General features: G+C 46.4%; 1 protein-coding gene across 14 annotated transcripts in view; it reads left to right on the forward strand.

Annotated features, from left to right (window-relative positions):
• The window catches only part of SPECC1 (sperm antigen with calponin homology and coiled-coil domains 1), a 167,322-nt gene that overhangs the window by 78,009 nt on the left and 69,845 nt on the right, over window positions 1–19,468 (forward strand). For all 14 annotated transcript variants that reach the window (XR_006286314.1, XM_037880578.2, XM_043531150.1 and 11 more), the window contains 3 exons: window positions 13,127–14,700; window positions 17,261–17,468; window positions 18,132–18,205. Coding sequence is in view for 13 of the 14 variants with exons in the window: in XM_037880578.2 (XP_037736506.1) it covers window positions 13,127–14,700; window positions 17,261–17,468; window positions 18,132–18,205 (1,856 nt within the window). In the remaining variant the exon portion in view is untranslated. The remainder of the gene's footprint in view (window positions 1–13,126; window positions 14,701–17,260; window positions 17,469–18,131; window positions 18,206–19,468) is intronic.

Raw genomic sequence — 19,468 nt, forward strand, 5'->3', positions numbered from 1 at the left:
TTGATATTAAACTGGGATTCTAGAGAGGTGGGAATTAATCACTTAGGGTGAAATTCACAGCTACTCAGCAGAGGCCAGTATACCACCTATATACTGTTTATGTCCTTTTTAAGCCCTTAAAGATTGTTAACTAATAGGACGGGCTATTAGTTGAGGAGGTTCCTTGCATTTCTAATGAAGCTCTAGTCTGGATTTGGTACAGCTGTGAGGAACTGTTCTTGCATAGTCACAGCTAGACTGGCTAGAGTAATTCTGTCATGACAGGGCCATCTACTTGGTTCCTTCTCTTACCTGGCTGGAATCCCAGTGATCTCTCCCAAAAGGATTAGCTGGTCTGTAAGGGTGTTGGCTGCATGACTAATCTTTTGCAAACAGACTCATTCAGAGGAACCCCCATGACTGGCCAAGCCTAGCTTTGCTGTGTGCACTGCTACACAAGGTCCAGGGGACAGGTGGCGGTTTTCTTTCTCTGGGACTTTCTGAGGGATAGAGAGAAAACACCATCCGCTCCTGAGTTACTGCAAAGTTCCCAACGACACAGAAAAATGCTGGCTTTTTCAGTCCATTTAGATCATTCATCCTCAGCCAGCGTACCTGCAGGAGCTAAGAACTGTATCAGGCTGTGACTGTTGTCGCAGTGGGGTTGTAGTTTCATTTATCTGCTCATTCCTGGGTCTTTGTGTAGTATGTCAGTGTCCCTGCCATGGCTGGCCGTTGTTTCCTGTTGACAGGTTCGTAAACTCTCTCTGGGGAGCAGAGGAGTCATATTTTTCCTATTGCACTTGCCTGAACAAAGCAATTTAACAGCAGGCGGGAAGAGCGATGGGGAAGGGGCCCTTGCATGAAGGACACATCTGTGGAGCAGCATCAGTAGAAATGGTTTATTTTAAAAAAGCCCTCTCTGAAATTCTGTTAATTAAAGAAGTGCTTAATTACAGCATTCAAAAAGGGTAACGAATACACCAGCCCCAAGAGATTCTCCTTGCTCTGGTGTCATCTTTAACTTTCCTCAGCGGAATAGGATGGTCTGCTTGTCCTTCCTGTTCATTATTGTTCATGTACCAGTCTGATACCTAGGACCATATCTCATCCTGCTGTGTGCTGCCTAGGGGTGAGCAAGGAATGGGACACAGTCAGTAGCTAAAACCAGACCCTTCTGCTTTGCTGGTGCAGGAGGATAAATGAGATAAAATTGACGTTGGATACTGGATTTGACTCCATGTAGTTGATTCAGGATATGCACAAATAAATGTGCTTTTCTCTGTGGGTGTCTGTCCCATGTTTCTCTCACTCACATTCTTCAATTCAGTGAGACTTCAGCATGACAAGTTATACAAGTGTTGCCAATGAAGTGTAAAAGAGTCAGACCCTTCAGATGTCCGTCCATCATAGTGTGTAGGCCTACACTGGTTCCAGATTCAATCCCTTGTGTTCCTTTGTCAGCGCACATCCATCCCTGTCCTGGGGTGGTGTGGGGTGAACACCCCATCACACCACACTAAAGGGGTTAAAATGGCTCAGCAGGGGCTAGTTGACAGGATGGGAGGCCACCTGGGTGAGGTATAGGCTGGACATACAGCTGGAATAGAACCTGAAGCCCAGCTGGGCAGGAAGAAGAGGGGCTTGTATGAAGCCAGGGAGAGGAGAGTAGAAAGAGAGCTGCAGGGAAAGAGAGTCAGCAGTTATTCTCAGGGTTGAGAGAAAGGAGTAGTAAGAAGCCTAGGAAAAACAACAGCAAGAGTGAGACCTCATGGACTTCAGCTGCTGATTGTGGGGTCCCTATGCTGGACCCCAGTGTAGAGCGCAGGCCAGGGTTCCCCTATCAATTGCTGGGGGAGAGGCATGGACAGGCTGTGGATTTTGAAGACTGCCTGAGGTGGTTTGGGTAGAGAGACTTTGATACCCCTAAAGGGGGGAAACTATAGTGACCTGGTCAGAGGACCAAGACACAAAGAGGAAGTGCTGCAGCTCAAGTGGGAGGCTGCAGAGTGAGAGACTGGGGCAAGGGGGCTGAGGAGGCATCAAACCAGTGGTGAGCTAATCCCCAAATGAGCCACAACCAGGTGCCAGAACGGTGAGTCGAGTGGAACCCCGTGGCGTGCAATCTGCAGAGCACATGTAAATCTCAGCAATACCCTTCCTTCCCAGCTTTAGGACTGGTATACACCAGAAAATTAGATCGAACCATCTACGTCGCTCAGGGGGTGAAAAATCCACACCCTAAGTCCCCGGGTAGACAGCACTAGGTCAATGGAAGAGTTCTTCCATTGATGTAGCTACCACCTGTCAGGAAGGTGGGTTAACTGCGCCAATGGGAGAACCCCTTCTGTTGCTGTAGGTATTGTCTACAGTGAAGCACATCAGCGGTGCAGCTGCACAGCTGCAGCAGTGCCACTGTAGCGTTCCAAGTGTAGACAAGGCCTTTCAAGGTTAGTTTCTTTACTGGATCTTCTGGCTCTTGTGGCCAGCTGGCTCATGTGTGATCTCAGTGGAAAGAGCTTGCCAATCTCCTTGCAGAAGAACAATGGAGGTTGTTTGTGAATGCAGCCTCCTTCTCTGACTCCTGATAAGCTCCCTCTCCCCAGAATCTCTGTGTTCTTTGTGGACTTTGTTAGGAAGCCAAGCAGAAGGACAATCTCTCTCTCTTTCCCGCCCCTTTCCCCCTTCTTTTTTCAGTCTGGCATCCCATGATCTGTATGTTGTGCCTCACCACCCAGCGCTCAGGAGAATTGCAACCATCCATTATTTAGACAGTGAACTCCTTAGGGTTCATCCTGCTTCTGTGTCTTGTGCAGGGCCAGACATGATGAATGAATAAATAAATAAATATTCCAGCACCATAGAAATAAGAAAAAAGCTGGCAAGAGCATAGAACACGTTCAACTCCCCTGAGCTGCTCAGACAACTAGACACTCTCACAGCTTGGCTTGGCATGGCCTGTAGCTGTGATGCCGGTGAAGGAGAGCTGAGGCTCCTATGGACAGCACCAGGATTCAGATAATGAAGGTACCTTGCAGAGAGGTGAAGTGACTTATCCTAAGTTACATGTTGAGTTAATGGCAAAGGGTAAAATTTTCAAAAGTACTAAGTCCAATTCTCCAAAATGACTTGGGAGTGTAAGTCCCATGGACTTTCGGTAAGACTTTCAGTAGGTGCCTCAGACACTTCTGAAAATGGGATTTTTAAGCATGTAAATCACTTGGGCTCATATTTTAAAGGTATTTAGGAACTGCTGTGCTCAGAATTGCACACCCAATTTACGAGTCTAAATCTAATTTTCAAAAGGGATTGAGGCACTTAGGAATCTACTCCCTAAATGCAGCAATGCCTAAATAGCTTTAAAAATCTGGACTATAAGCTCTTGATACTTTTACCCTGAGCTGTTAATAGAACCCCTCGGACCTGACTCCTACGTTCCCTCCCAGCATTGAACCAGCAGAGAACATTGTGGTTGTAGTAAGTACCTTGAGATGGCTCCATGTAGGTAAAACCACCTCTTTTTAATGTGGTTGTCATTGAATTCACAGACTGATGACATCAGGAAATCGCTTGTCTGTGAGCGGTATAAATTCAGGGCTTGTCTTCACGTACAGTCCTACAGCGCTGCAGCTTGACTGCTGTGGCACTTTAGTGAAGACGCTGCTGCACCTACTGGAGAGCTTCTCCTGTCAGTGAAGTTAATCCACCTCCCCAAAAGGTGGTAACTATGTTGATAGGAGAAGCTCTCCTGTTGATTTATTTAGCATTGTCTACACAGGGGGTTATTTCGGTATAACTATGTTGCTCAGGGGGTGTGGATTTTTCACACCCCTGTGCGACATAGTTATATTGGTATAGGTCTCTAGTGTAGACCTGGCCTCAGTGTTGGTTCCTTAGTTGGGAGTCAAGAGAAGGTGGAGTTGGGGCCCAATATGAGCATGTAATCTTCACTGAGCTCCAGCACTGGCATCTTTGTGAACACAGAGCACGCTAACTGCTGTTGCCTATAGCTTACCACTCCCAAAAGCCTTAACCAGAACAGCAAAGGTACTATAATAATTCTTTGCACTCAGATGGCATCTTTCATCCATGTATCTCAATGTGCTTTTCAAGCATTAATGTACTACACTTCACAGCCTTATAGATGAGGAAACTGAAGCTGAGATGGGTGAAATGACTTGCCCAACGTCTCACAGGAAACAAATGGCAGAAATAGAGAGAGAATCCAGTAGTCCTGCCTCCCAGACCCTTTCCCCTACCCCTAAAGACTACCTCCCGCTATCTGTTCCCACTTAAACATAATGCAATGTATTTCTGTACAGCATCCTCCATATACCGTGTCATAAAACCCTTCCTGGTCAAAGAGTTAAGGGAAGGTTTGAAATTGGGGTCAAAAGAGGGGGTGTGACTCTGAAGCGAAATTGGAGCCATGCCGCTGTGTTAATTATGTTTGATTTATCCACTGTATTTTTCCTTGTGTTTGGATGTGTGACAAAATTGTGTCCTGCACAAACATGAACTTCCCTGGGGGGGTGTCTGTGGGAGAGTGAAGTGGAAAGTTGTGCTGAGCTAGCCAGATGAACGCAGAAGCTTGAAGCCACCTCATTAGTGACAAGGCTACCACTTGTTCTGAAAGATATACTTTTTGGCCAGTCAGATCTCCATGGAGACCATGGCTGAGTGACCTTCCTGTCCCGACAGCCGCTCCCTTGCATCACGTCACGTGGCTGCCTGGTGTATGGACTGGGAGAATGGCAGGATGTGTGGGAAGGAGCCCTGAGGCATGGCATGTAACCCAGCCCAGAACTGCTGTGGTCACAGCCTATGCAGGAACATGTCTGCTTGTTTGTATTTTCCAAAATTAAACTCCAGTCCTGGCAACTCTTCATGTCCCAGTTAGGAAGCAAGTGAAAAAGCAGCAAGCTCCCTCTCATGCCTTCCATGGAAGGCTCTAGACCTGCCAGCTCCAGGGTTCCCCTCCTTTTCTTACTCACTGTTTGGTGACTGACTGGGTGTCCTCAGGGGAGCCACAAATAGGTCAGATGAGTGATATCACTGAGCAGTGGTCCCTGGCATTAGCCTCAGGGGTATGAGGGAGGAATTGGAAAAGGGGCAAATTTCCCAGACATTAAGACAAAACAGTGCAAAGGTTCAGGGGCAAATCACCCTGTCCTTGGCCCAATCTAGGAAAATCGTTTTAAGGCAGAACTTGGGCCCCAACCTAGACAATGAGGTTGTTTCCACAGTGGGCTCTGCAATCCAATGAAGACAGCAGCAGAAATGGGGTGCTGGATGCTCTCAGTTGGATCTTCAAAATGCAGGAGGGGAAATGATACTTCTGGGAAGGGAGAAGGAAGGAGGAGCTTGCTGAGAGCCCAGGGCCTGATGTGGAATGTGAAAGTGGGGGGTCATTTAGAGAATCAGAACTCTGCCTGAACCTCGAGACTTCATGCATATCTCTCTGCGGTAATGCTGAGGTAATGTTTGCTACCTGCCCCATCCTGGCACAGTTAGCATTAACCATGTCTGATTGCGAGTTCTTGTGGGCTTCACTTCTAAGCCAGGCTCCTACACAAGGGGATAATTTTATGTAGTCTGTGTTCCAGCATGGGCCAGGGAGTGTTGTGGCTTTTCCATTCCATATTCCAGCCTCTTTCTGCTAGGGGCAGGTGCCTGTTTGGGAGTTCATGTAATAGGTGTTGAGAGCTTAGCCCAAAAATAGTGATGAAACGTAGTGAGGGTATGCTGGGAATTGCCGTCCTGAACAATCCTAAGGGAAAAACACTACAGGCCTGAAAAATGGGATTGAAATGGCTAAAGAAGATCATGATGGGCCAACCATTATCTCATGAAAGTCCCACTTCACTTCTGGCAAGAGCTGAAAGGTAGAGAATGTTGATTGGCAGAGTGCTGGGAGCTAGAGAACTGACCTTCAGGCTGGGAGCCAGGAACTCCTGGTTTCTAATCCTGACTGACTCATTGTGTGACTTTGGACAAGACACATCATCTCTCTGGGTCGCTAGCAATTAACCACTTTGAAGAGCTGAGCTGAGGGGCTTGTTAAAACACTTTGAAGAGGGAACCTATTATATAAATGCTAGGGGTTATTTTTGAGTAGATGAAAGCACTGGGAATAGACTCATGGACGCATAGATATTAAGGTCAGAAGGGACCATTATGATAATCTAGTCTGACCTCCTGCACAATGCAGGCCACAGAATCTCACCCACCCACTCCTGCAATAAACCTCTCACCTATGTTTGGGCTATTGAACTCCTCAAATCATGGTTTAAAGACTTCAAGGTGCAGAGAATCCTCCAGCAAGTGACCTGTGCCCCATGCTACAGAGGAAAGCGAAATACCCCTAGGGCCTCTTCCAATCTGCCCTGGAGGAAAATTCCTTCCCGACCCCAAATATGGCGATCAGCTGAACCCTGAGCATGTGGGCAAGATTCACCAGCCAGATACCCAGGAAAGAATTCTCTGTAGTAACTCAGATCCCATCCCATCACAAGCCATTGGGCCTATTTACCATGAATAGTTAAAGATCAATTAATTGCCAAAATCATGTTATCCCATCATACCATCTCCTCCATAAACTTACTGAGTTTAATCTGTAAGCCAGATAGGTCTTTTGCCCCCACTGCTTCCCTTGGAAGGCTATTCCAGAACTTCACTCCTCTGTTTGTTAGAAACCTTTGTCTAATTTCAAGTCTAAACTTCCCAAATAGCACTGCAGGCACTGAAAATCTTGGAGAGGGTTTCCCCTGCATGCTGTGGGGTACAAGGTGAGGTGAGGTCAGTTACATGTTTGGAAAAAAGTGGATATTTAGGAAGTACCTGCTGTTTGGAGAGGGTGCAGGGATGACCCCAGCCCATTGTAGGCTGGGTGGGGAGTGAGAGGGGTGACTGGGCAGATGTGCACAGAGAGAAACCCTGGCAGACCGGGCAAGGCAGATAGATGGTGACCAAGTGGCTAAGGAGCAAGGAGGGCAACCTTGGCTAAGCATGCAGGGTAGTTAGAGGGTGATGCTGGGCAGATGGGGTGCAAAGGTGGGCAATACTAGTGGGCTAGACACAGTGATCGTAGGTGCCAGGAGGGTAATCTCAGTCAGACCAGCAAGACTGGCGGGAGGGCGATACTTGACAATCCTCATTAATGGCTCTTCTAAAAAAAAATAAAAAATCTGTTCCTGGAGATTGCTTTCTGTACTGTTCTGAAATGAGCAGCTCATTATCTTTCTCCTGCTTCTCTGAATAGAACAGGAGAAGCCCCTGGGAGCTGCAGTCCCTTAGAAGTCCACCACTCAAAACAGCAGCATTAATCCACGTTAGGTGGGATTGTGGGGTCTGGGGAATAAGAGAGAACTAGAGCTGTTCTTCTGGATTCTTCAGCATGATGTTTAAAGCACTTGAGGTGCTCAGCTAATCAGGTCACCAGCCTGGCTGAACATTCCTAGCCCATCACTCTGCATGGAGGGAGCCCCAGGCTGTGGGACTGACTATTCCATTTGTAACCATTGGACTGCTCCATCTGAAGGTCACCCTGAGGGGGAGAAATTAGTCGCAATGAGATAAACTTTATTTTAGTGCTCCACACTTCAGTGCTTTGTAATCAACACATGATGCTCTTGAGCACCCCTTTGGGTTATGTTCCAGGGTGTCTCCTTTGTGACAGAAACCCTTGGTTTTGTAGTATTATGAACTGTTTCTGAGATGCCTTATAATGGAGAGCATTGGGCACATTTATAACAGCAGGAACAGGCAGTCAGGATTGTAATGGTGTTTGAGAGATGGCCATTGCATTGTGATTTATTAGAGAACAAGTCAGCAGCCCATGGAGCCTTACAACCCCATGGGACAGGTCGAGTAAAATTCAAAGTCCATGCCACTTGGCACAGCAATGAAGTGCTGGTTGCATTTGTTAGGTGTCCTTTGTTTTGATATCTGCTTGTCTCTTTTCCATTACTCATGTTCAAGTCTAGTCATCATCTGGTAGGAATGAAAGGCAGGGTGGCCCAGCTAGCAGAGCTGCCATGTTGTTCCTGAGACGTTAGAGATGTTTCCTCGCACCATGAAATTGCATCAGTGTGTGACAGCATTGCTTCATCCCATTGTGACACAAGGTCACCATGTATTGACCTCATGACAAGGTCACATCACTGACTTTGAGTGGTCCAAACCAGTGCAGGCTCTAAATTATCTGGGAGCCAGGCTTGTAGGACACTGGCCAGACCCATGGATATCAGACAGACTTACAACTTCAGCTACTGGATGGCTAAGAAATTATCCTTCTGAGCTTCATCTTGAATACTAATGCAAAGTTCACCTGCTGGTATCGCAACAGTGACGATGCCTGAAGAGGTGGTGAGGAATCTTTCTGCCAGCAAGCAGTCTTGCCTTTTCCATTTCTATTTCCCTGTGGCTCACATGTCCTGAGACAGAGAGATGACTGTGCTGCCTTGGTCAGATTTGCACAAAGTCCACAAAGAGTGGATTGCTTGATATCTGCTTTACACTGAAAGAATCTGAACAGCCGGCTCTGCCCAAGTCTCTCTGTTTGGTTAGAAAGTGACTGTGGGATCCCCCATGTTCAGTAGCAGTCCAGGAAAGTATATTACATGAGCTGTGCCCAGCACATCTGTTTTCATGTGTAATGCATATTTTACCTCTGAAATCTGTGGTATGATTTATAGTTTGCTTGGCTGTATGTGGTATGCACACAGCAGGCATGCATCTACTTGGTTCATAGGGTATGTCTATACTATCCCATTGAGTGTGCAAGATTCAGCTAAGGTTCAGACAAGGCCTTTTGCTCACTATGGGCAGCTGCATCCCCCAGGTGTTAGCTGAAGGGCGTCTCTACCCCTCTGAGCCACAAAGAGCTGTACTGAGCTTTCCGCAGCTGGAAGTGACACTTATTACATGTCACAGACCATTTGATTTCCGACCACATTCCAGTCTTGGGTGTTAGTGCATGGAAACCAAGGGCCTTGTTCTTCTCCTGCGCTTGAAGGGCATGCAGTTCAGAAATGCCTGCTCTTGGCAAGTAGGAGCCCTTGAGTTAAATAATGGGGACCTCCCATGGTTTAAGCGATGGGCCTGTGCTCCCATAATGTGATGTGTAAAATGAGTTTTAAGATCCAGCATTCCACCGGTGGCCCTTTGAATTGGAAAGGAAAAAACATAGTCTCTGCTTACATTGTGCTTTCCACTGGGGAGCTGAGAGCCGCTATGGCATGCTGGCTTCGCCAGCTGTAGATGACTAAATGTAGCCTGGCTGTGTGGGCTGCCTGCAGTCCAGCCAGAATATTCCTGCTATCTCTTCCCATAAACACTGCAGCCTTTGTCTTCTGCCTTATCCTGCCTTTAACATTACACAGAGCTGTTACTGTGCTCTCTCTGGAGCAAAGTCCCCTCTCTGTTTTAGGGGGTCTTTTCTTCAACCCTCTCATTGTCCCTCCATGTTTATTGTGCTGGCTGTAGGACATTTATTTCGGAGAAAGGAGGAGATGCCCCCATTTGTGGGGGTTTTATAAATGTATTGCATTCTCCAAAGAGCTGCTGAGCAAACAGTGTGTGGTCGACATTAACTCTTCCGCGCCATGCAGGTCTAAAATGCAAGAGCCACGCTGGGGCTTTCTCAGTGTGTGGAAAATTGTGTTGAGAGAATTTGGAATTTGCCTGCTATGTAATGCAGCAGCCATGCAATCCTGCAACATGACTGCTTCAGATCCAAGCACTGAGTTTTAGGGTCTGCTCTCCCTTTAGTGTTATCTGCCCATAGAATTATAAGAGCTTTGTTTGTGTCATTGAAGAAAGGCTTCCAAATTCTGCAAAACGTAATTGATTCTAGCACTCACTCAGGGACAGATCCTGGAGCCCCCTTCTGCTGCAAGCACCTGGCTCACTGTGACCCTGTTGTGTGGCTGCATTCAACGTTTTCCTCCTACATCTCTTAAATTATATCAAAACCATAAGACCCATGTCCTCGGTGGAATAGCACTTTTCTGTAGTGGAGTATGTGTCAGACAAGGCCAGGTAGCTTGAGGAGTCAGGAATTCCATGAATTCTAATCCCAGTTCTGCTACTGACTTTGTTTTTCTCCTTAGGCAAGTCACTTAACCTCTTTGTCTCCTTTTTTTTTACCTATAAAATAGGAGTAATAGTTCCCTTGTGTCATGCCACCTGTGCCAGCCTTAAACCACTTCTTCTCCTTTCATCATACCCTTGATAACCCTTCCATGGCTTTGAGCACCCATGATGCTTCTCTCCAGCACCCGCAGATTCTGTGTTCCGAAGTCTAGTTAAGACTGAGAGCTGTGACTAACAGCCCATTAGGAGGACTGTTGTATTAAGTTAGATGGAATAAATGGGCCAAAGGTGTTAACATAATCCAGTCACTATTCAACATTAAACAGTGTTAAACAAGGTTCAGGGCATGATATAAAGATCTCAGCATTCAATGTTATGTCAAACACACCATTAAAAATCATTTTAACTTTTTATTAAAGATAAAGAAAAGAAGGAAAAACAGTTAAAACACTTTGAAATGTAAAGTATTAAGTAGGGCTTTCGTTCTGACGACATCCTTTGTTCCCTTTCCCTTTAGCTGGAGAGTTTTAGAAGGAAAAATTCCTGCGTTTGACAGTCTCTTAGATGGTATTAAAGATGGTAATAACTGTCCTTTGGGGAAAAGAGAAGAAGATGGTTGAGTAGGGTTGTGTCAAAAAAGAGACCCGGCAGTGTCCGGTCAGATGTACTGACCGGACAACAAAAGCCAAGTTACCACGAGGTGGCGGGAGGCGTTAGGTCATTAGCTCGTGCCAGCCCCTGCTCAGCTGGGGCCACCTCCTTGTTAGGCTGCAGCAGCTCTTGTCCCAGACCCAGAGCAGAGGGAGCCAGTGCAAGGTGGTGGTGAGGTGGAGACAATCCCGGGAGCAATGGGAAAGGGTGGGGCTTGGAAGATGAGTGAGCGATAGGGGCAGGGCCTCGGGGGAAGAGGCAGAGAAGGTGCAGGGCCTCGAGGGAAGAGGTGGGGCAGGGGGCAGGGCCTTAGGGGTCCAGTTACCAGCAATTAGAAAGGTGGCAACCCTGTGGTTGAGATGAGCTGGAGCTGCCACTGCTCCTGTTGATGTTTCTGTTAAAGCTTGATTCTGTTTCATCTTAGTTTGGTGTTTGGGATTCAGCTGGAGCCAGTAGGGATGGCAGTGTCATTTGGGTTCATTTGTTTCTGGCCTGTTCTGGTCAGTACACCTCTTAGGATTAAGGTGCTGAAGGCCTGGGGTCCCAGGATCAGTGGGGGTGGCAGCCATGAGGTGAAGCTTGTTCCAGTAACATCTGTTCTTTTTGTCTGTTCTTCTTTTTGTTCTTTCATCCTTTCCGCTCAAAATCTTTCTTTTAAGGACCAAAAAAAGAAGTGATAGGTGAAATAGCCCATCCCCTCATTATTTTGTCCACCAATTAGGCCTAATATCTGACATACCAGTTTTGGCTCATTAGCTTCCTGCTCCATATCTTTTAACCAGCATAATTTAAACAGTCCTTGAATTATATTAACTTGGCCTTTTTGTTTAGACTAACTCAGTTATTCTGTCTCCCTTTCGTACCTTTTCCCATCAACATTTGTCTTTTTAGCTCATGGTAACATCTTACGAACTTTTACACAGCTTTCACGGTGGAACTCACAATTCAGGTAAATTTGTAGGCCCAATTGTCATAACAGACCCTGGGTTGCTTCCATACCCAGAGCTCCCTTTTCTAACCTAACTACAGAGATCTGGTCTCAGTAACTTCACCACTTCCAGAATTTTTGTGGAATTTCACCAATTCCATTTTAAATATTGTGAATTTGTAAGCAGGTAAAACTTTGTCATTAGAATGGAAATGAAGATTTCAGCATCAACTTCCCTTTTGTCTCCTTGTCACCCATCCGATTGGCTGGTAGGGCTTTTAAAATGCTAAACAGTTCTAAGTGAATTCCCCATATTGTTTTCTGTGTTTCTGAGAACCTGCAGAAACAGAATTTTCTGTGTTTGTGTTTAGGTTTCCAGTGGTGAGAATTTCTCTGCTCCAGAGGTCCTATTTAACTAACTCTACATGAGAATTTAAACCTTTTTTCAGTGCACATTGGCTAGATCTCAGGTCAGGATGTTATTCAACAAGCACAAGACAACAGTAGCTACGCAAGAGTATAATTGGAATAATGTGGTTTTAAGAGCTGTTACCTCATGAAGCACCACCAAAGATGGGGAAAACTTAAATCTATTATTGGAAAGCTGGGATTGCCAGCTTTCCAGTGGAGGTATGCAATTAATTTCTATCATAAGTGGTTCACAAGAAAATATCTTGAAATAATTGCTCATTCACACCAGGAAAAAATACAAGCCATCTACCAAACAGGTCAGGATGCTATCAGCATCATAAGCGCCCTGTGCCATCTGCCTTTTTTATGAGTTCTGAGTGGACCATTGCTGCATTAAAGATGCTGAGAGTCAGTGCTAATCAGATGGGCTCAAGGCCCAAGAGTAACATAAGTTCTACCTTGCAAACAGATTCTCATTTATTTCTTCCAGTAGAAACCTATCCATGGCCCATTAGCCATCTCTATCTGCTCGTCTTTGGTTAATTTTCCTTCTCATTAAAACTGTTCCTTATAAATTGATTAAAATGTAAATACATCAATTTCATGTGTGCTGGTAATACCTGGTTTTACAACCAAAGTCAGAAACGTGTCCAAGGTTAGTGGGCTTTTCTTCTAGAAACTGCCCATCAGTTTTTAATTAAGCATTTCAATACAGTTAACATGATATAATTAAAATAGTTAAGGACGCCATTGCTTTTTATCAGTCAATTAACATTGTGGAATTTGGCATTACACTTTAAAAATATATTGAAGCAGCTACAGATTATGCTGCCTAGTGGGAGGGAGTTGGGCAGATAGCTCCTTTCCTGAGGAGGAGGGAATATGAAATTAATACAAGTGTTCATGATGAAGAAATCCATACTCTCAGCCATGACCGAAGCTATTCAGACATCCAGGTGTTTTCCTATGGCAGCTGTAGGCCATAACTTTGTTGTCACATGACTTGTTTCACATAGGAAATTACTGAATTTGTCTCCTCTCTTCTCTCTGCCTATCTTCAAGGAATTGTTTCATCAGCGAAGCGCACAGGGATTCCGGCTCCTCGGGAAATTTCATCAACTGTCTCCAGAGAGAGAGCTGTATTGCGTGGTCCAGCCAACACCAGGAAAACTCAGCCCAGCCCAACTTCTTCGGGGACGCCCACCCCTACCAAGCACCTGCGTCCTTCTGCCAAGTCCAAGCAAGAGAATGAAACAGGGGACAAGGCAGTTCTGGAGTCCCAGGTTAAGGAACTCTTGGCAGAAGCAAAGACAAAAGACACTGAAATCACCAAGCTCCGGAGTGAGCTGAAGAAATGCAAAGACAAAGGGTCAGTTAACTCTGAAGGGATTGGTGCTTCAGACCAAAACGTAGAAACGTTACCATTGTCACCTGGTGATATAGACCCATTAATACAGACTCTTCAGGAAAAGAACAGGACTTTTCAAAAAGAACTTGCTAGCCTGGTGGAAGAAAACCGGGTTTTGAAGGAGAAACTGATTTATCTAGAGCACTCCCCTCTCTCGGACACAACAACAAGCAGCGGGGGCGACAGCAGCTTCACAACCCCAATCACTCAAGAATCAAGTTTTGGAAGCCCAACAAAAAATCTATTGAGAGGTGAACCAGATGAGCCCAGACAGCGTGTGAATGGAGAAGCAGTGCGAAAGTCAGGTTCTTCTAGCAGTGATGTGACTAAAGCCTCTTTGTCACCCGATGCATCTGATTTTGAACATATAGCAGATGTACCTTCTAGGCCAACGTCCTCCAACAGCAACCCCTTTAAGGGTTCCAGATGCTCCACCACAGGGAGTTCTCCAAACAACATTAGTGACCTTTCTGTGGCCTCCCTGACAGAGAAGATACAAAAAATGGAAGAAAACCACCACAGCACAGCAGAAGAGCTTCAAGCCACTTTGCAGGAGCTGTCAGACCAGCAACAAATGGTGCAGGAGCTGACAGCAGAAAATGAGAAGTTAGTGGAAGAGAAGGCTCTGCTGGAGACCTCCTTTCATCAGCACAAAGAGAGAGCAGAACAGCTTAGTCAAGAAAAAGAAAAGCTGATGACTGTCCTACAAGAGCGATCCAAGAATGAAGAAACCAAAGTTCAGGAGGGGAAAATCCTTGAACTGGAGCAGAAATGCACAGAATTGCTTGAGAAAGCACAGTTTGAAAGAGAAAAGCTGCTCAACATCCAGCAACAATTATCCAGCAGCCTACGGAGCTTAGAAAGGGAGCATCAAGACGCTCAGGAGGTGATCAAGGGCCTGAGAGAGGAAAATGAGAAGTTGGGTGGGCTTTTGGAAATGGAACGACAGAACAACAGCATGGCGGCAAAGTCTCTAGAGGACTGTAAAGTTGCCTTAGAAGGCCTGAAGATTGAAAATGGATCTCTCAGAACTCAATTAGAAAGTGAGAAACAAAAAGCTGCAGAGATCAATGCAATGGGATGTATTACTGACAACTCTGAGGTGCAAGAGATGCTGAAAGTGGCCCATGCAGAGAAGGATCAGTTAGAACTGGCTTGTACAGAGCTCAAACAAGAGCTGCTGAAGGCAAACAGTGAAGTAAAACATGTCCAGGGTCTACTGGCCAAGGTAAGACAAAAATAGATTCACATTCAAGGCCACCATATGCCCGCCTTCCCCCATCAACCAATACAGTGGTTTCTTCATGAGACAAAGACCAGTAATGAAGTAGAGCTGAGTGAATAATTCATAGTGAATAATCTAATCCGTTAATTTTTTCCTTTGACAAATGTGCAAGTTATATAGGATTTTTTGCAAATTTATTCTCTCAGAATTATTTGCGGACTAATTCCTGGTCTCTAGATCATTTGTGAGCAGTTCACTGTGAGTACTCAAGATTTGAAATTTGAGTTACACTAGTTAGTTTTGATTGGATTCATAGGTCACATGATATTGGGTCTATTTTCTGATTGAGCAAGCATAAATTCCTAGTATCAGGTTTCTGTACTCAAAGAGAACTAAATTACTGATGGTTAGTGAACAGCAGATTTTAAAGTCAGGCCGAATCATGTTGGTTTACCAAGTAGTGAATCAAATGCTGGTCCTACCAGTGTTACTGGCATGAGAACAAAGGGTCTGATCTTGCATCCACTGAAATCAATGGCGTCAAGTCAGTTGACTCAAAATGATGCAGGATCAAGCCCAAAATGAATTTTTGTAAAAACATGAATATAATATTGGATCATCCTACTGAATTCAGATACGAAGTATCAGCTAGCACATAAGCAATTTTATATGCTTTTGGCTAAAACTGAGTGTAATCTGTTTGAGGACTAAATCTTGCCTGGTAGAGAAATTGGCTTGATGGTCTGATTGGTCATTTCCATTTTTAATTAGTATGGTCATTTTCATGGAAGGGTCTTTGTTTGACTTTTACTGATGTGATTTCATCCAAGACAGTATGTCTCCTCTGCCTTTCAGGGGGCTTGGGTGTTGATAGATGAGGTAAAGGAATTTCAAGGGAAGAGTAATGTAGTGGTCCTGAATAGTATCTGGCAACATAGCAGTGGTGTAGCTAGCACCTTGCCGTGCGGGTATTACTGCTGATGTGGATCCCAAGTTGTCTATATATGACAATTGGTGGAGACAGAAAAGTCCTGTTAGATAACTGAGTCCATCACGCTGCAGGGCAGAAAATAGTGTCCCCTGCACTGCCCACCTCTTCTTGCCTGCCCTCTCACCCCCCCCAAGTCATATATGCTGTTAAACTGTTATAAAGCTGACCCTAACTAACATTATTAGTGCAGTGTTTGGGATTCCAGAACAATTTTTTAAATGCCATGTCATGTGTGATGTTTCACAAAACTGAAATCAAGCACTTATTTAATGGCTACAGAAACAATTTGTTTTAGAGCAGTTTTCCCTCTCCTAGTTCTGTAGGTTATAGCTTCTTCCCCTTACTTTCAGTCCCCAGCAATTCTAAATCATTACTGATTCAATTTTTCATCTGAGCCCAGGTGTTCAGAGTGTAGCTGCACTGTTGGGTGTCACAGAGTAAGTGTAACTATCATGCAAGCCTCTGATTAATGTCTACCACTGCAGAGAGAGCACCAGTGTCCACCATGGTTCCTGGCCAGGGGAGAACTATGGAGTTGAGTAGTTGGAGAGGAAGTGAGCGTTGCCAAAAAGCACCTCTATGGTTTGAGTGATTTAGGAAATCCAGATGTTCTTTCAGCTGGAGTAGGTGACCACAGCAAATGGAATATAGTAGGGGAGACTCCCTAGTGCGTTGGCATGTTCACTGAGGCTATGCTTTATGAAGAATAAATGAAAAACTGCTGAATGCTCCAACTCTGCACTAAATTTGTATTGCTTTTTTTATTGCTTGGTTTTTAAACCACAAATTTCCTCCTTTTTACTCTTTCCTTCCATTGAATTAGGTTGTTTTGCCATTTGTGACACCCAGACAAGACCACAGGCTTCTCTAAGGCTTCCCTGTAGCCAAACTCTGCCAGTTCTGTCCACAGAACTGGCAGCATGTGCCTCGGTTTTCCAGAACCCTGTTTCGTACTCTGAGAGGCTTGCACTTTCCTTGTCCTTGGAAGCACTGCTGTTGATCTCTGTGTCTAAACTGACCAGCTGAACTGCAGTGGCATTCACACCTTCAGTAATTCCAGGTACAGTATGTCTGGGAAGTGCATTTACCCTGGAGCTGCCAGAGCTACCACGTACATCCTGGCCATCCACTGCAAACGCCATAGAGAGGCAGCAGTGAAATGGTTAATGTAGACAAACAGGTCTGCTTCTAGGCCCAGCTCTAGCTCTATCACTCTTGTAATGTGACATAGCAATGGAATGGCTAGGGGCTTTGACTTTCAAGAGGAGGCATTGCTCTATACCTTGGCTGCAGTGATTGATTTAGAATTGTAATTTCTCTCCCATCTAGCAGACTTAATTTCCTCTCCTGCCCCTTCCTGATATTACCTTTCTGCTGTGAAAAGAGTGTTGACAAAGCACAGCTCATGCACAGTTCCTGGAGCTCACTGTCAGGTGCGTTAGAACTCCTGAGTTTGTGCAGTACCTAGAATATTGGGCCAATCCTGTTCAGTGCATGGAACATCCACTAAAGTCTGTCCTATTGTCAGTGAGCTGCCAGGGCAGACTTCCAGCTTTCTTTCCTTCCTTCCAGGTGGAGAAGGAATGTGGTCAGCTGAAGGAACTGTATGACCGACAGGCTGAACAGCTGAGCAGAACCAGCCTGAAGCTGCAGGAGAAAACTTCTGAGAATGAGTCTGAGATCAAAAACCTGAAGGAGACTATCTTTGAGCTGGAGGACCAGGTGGAGCAGCAACGTGCTATCAAACTGCACAACAACCAGCTCATCAGTGAACTGGAGAGTAGGTGGAGCAGGCCCAGAGCCAAGGCTGAGACATATACTCGAGCAGTGTGGGGAAGGGAGGGTGTCTAGTAATTCCCACTTTGATCAGTCTCATCAATGTAGACTGCAGTCTTCACGGGGCAGGGACTTGCTCCGTTTATTGTGTGTAAAACATTACACGTACACGTGGCGCTGTAGAAATAATAGTAATGAAAATCTCCAAACTCTCTATCCTTCAGCTGAATGGAATATTGCCCATATCTAGATGTTGGCTTTCAAACTGGGTTTATTGTCTTTCTTTGTAAAGTATTTTGATATCTGGTGATATGGGCTATATAAGAGCTAGGAGGTGGTGGTGTTATGGGAATGGAAAAATGCCACCTGCTGGCATGAGTTGCACATCTCACTTTCTAAACTTTTTACCTAGAGTTGGGAACCCCAGTGAATATGTGATGTGTATACAGTCCTATAAGCTTCCATATCTGGGACAAAGCCCAGAACATGGCTATTCAATTTAAGGCTGTTTCTGACTGTTAAATCCAGTGTCTCATAGACAAAAGAGTTTGGTTCAGTAATGGCTTTTACCGTGGGCATCATCAAGGGTGCTGATTCCCTCTCCTCACCCACTCTTCATCCTGGGCATCGTGTGTCTAATAGTTTTTCCCATCTTGACTATTTGCAGGTAATGTGATGAAGCTAGAAGAGCACAAACTGGATCTGGAGAGGCAGCTGAAGGGTCTGACTAAACAGATAAAGGTGATGGTCAGATTCCTCAGTGTTTTCACCTGACTGCTGGCTTTGGGTCAAACACCACATTTCATTTCAAAAGACCCATCTGCCGGCTCTCAAAATATCTTAAAAAAAGGCCTCTCCCACTCCCCCATTCACTCTCAGAGGAGTTTGACTTTCTCTTTGGCTGAGAGGGAAAGTACAATCCAGGCTGCTCTGATAGCAGTGTTACTGCTAGGCTGGGCAGCACCTGGCAATACAGTTATTGTTTAGAGGCATCAGTCTCTTTGCAGATGCCATAAGCCTCTGCCAGACCAGGGTTAGTAAGCCCATGTCTATATCTGATGCAGGCCTGTATACAGTGATGTGCTGCCAAAATCTTAACAACGGGTTCCCTCCTCACCCCACGAGGGGGTCGTTGCCCACCACTGCCCCATCCACCCCCCTTCCCTGTCCCCTGACTGCCCCCAGAACCGGGCAGGAGGGTCTCGTGGGCCATCGTAGTGGTGGCCCACCCCACCCCTAAGAGCCAGAGGCACCTGCCGGGGGGTGAGGTGGGGAGTCCCGGTGGTGCTTACCTGGGGCAGCTCCCAGGAAGAATCCGGCAGGTTCCTCTGGCTCCTAGGGGCGGGGGAGTGTAGCTGGGGGGGAGCAGGGGGAGCGGCTGCTCCCCCCACTGATCAGATCAAAAGTGGTGCCTTAGGCACCAACTCCCTGGGTGCTCCGGGGCTGGAGCACCCATGGGGAAAATTTGGTGGATGCAGAGCACTCACTGGCAGCTCCCTGTGCTTGGCCCCAGCTCACCTCCGCTCCGCCTCCTCCCCAAACGCTCTGCCCTGCTGTGCTTCTCCGCGCCCTCTCCCCCGGCTTCCCACGAATCAGCTGTTCGGCGGGAAGCCGGGGAGAGCAGAGAAACAGGCCGCAGCTTCACACTCAGGCCAAGCGTGGCGAAGGTGAGCTGGGGCGGGGAGTGGTTCCCCTGCGCACCCACCCCGGGTTACGTGCTGCGGTGCGGGTGGCCCTCCTCGCGCCCTCCACCCTCATCCCAGCTCACCTCCGCCTCCCTGGGCCTGAGTGGGAAGCCGCCGCCTGCTTCTCAGCCTGCCCCGGCTTCCCGCGCGAACAGCTGATTCGCAGGAAGCCGGTGTGGGGGCCGAGAAGCAGAGCGGGGCGGCGTGATCAGGGGAGGAGGCGGAGGCCGAGCGGAGGTGAGGTGAGCTGGGGCCGGGTGCGGGGCGGGGAGCTGCCGGTGGGTGCTCTGCACCCACCAAATTTTCCCCTTGGGTGCTC

Source organism: Chelonia mydas, chromosome 17 (assembly GCF_015237465.2).
Source record: "Chelonia mydas isolate rCheMyd1 chromosome 17, rCheMyd1.pri.v2, whole genome shotgun sequence".
NCBI lineage: Eukaryota > Metazoa > Chordata > Testudines > Cheloniidae > Chelonia > Chelonia mydas.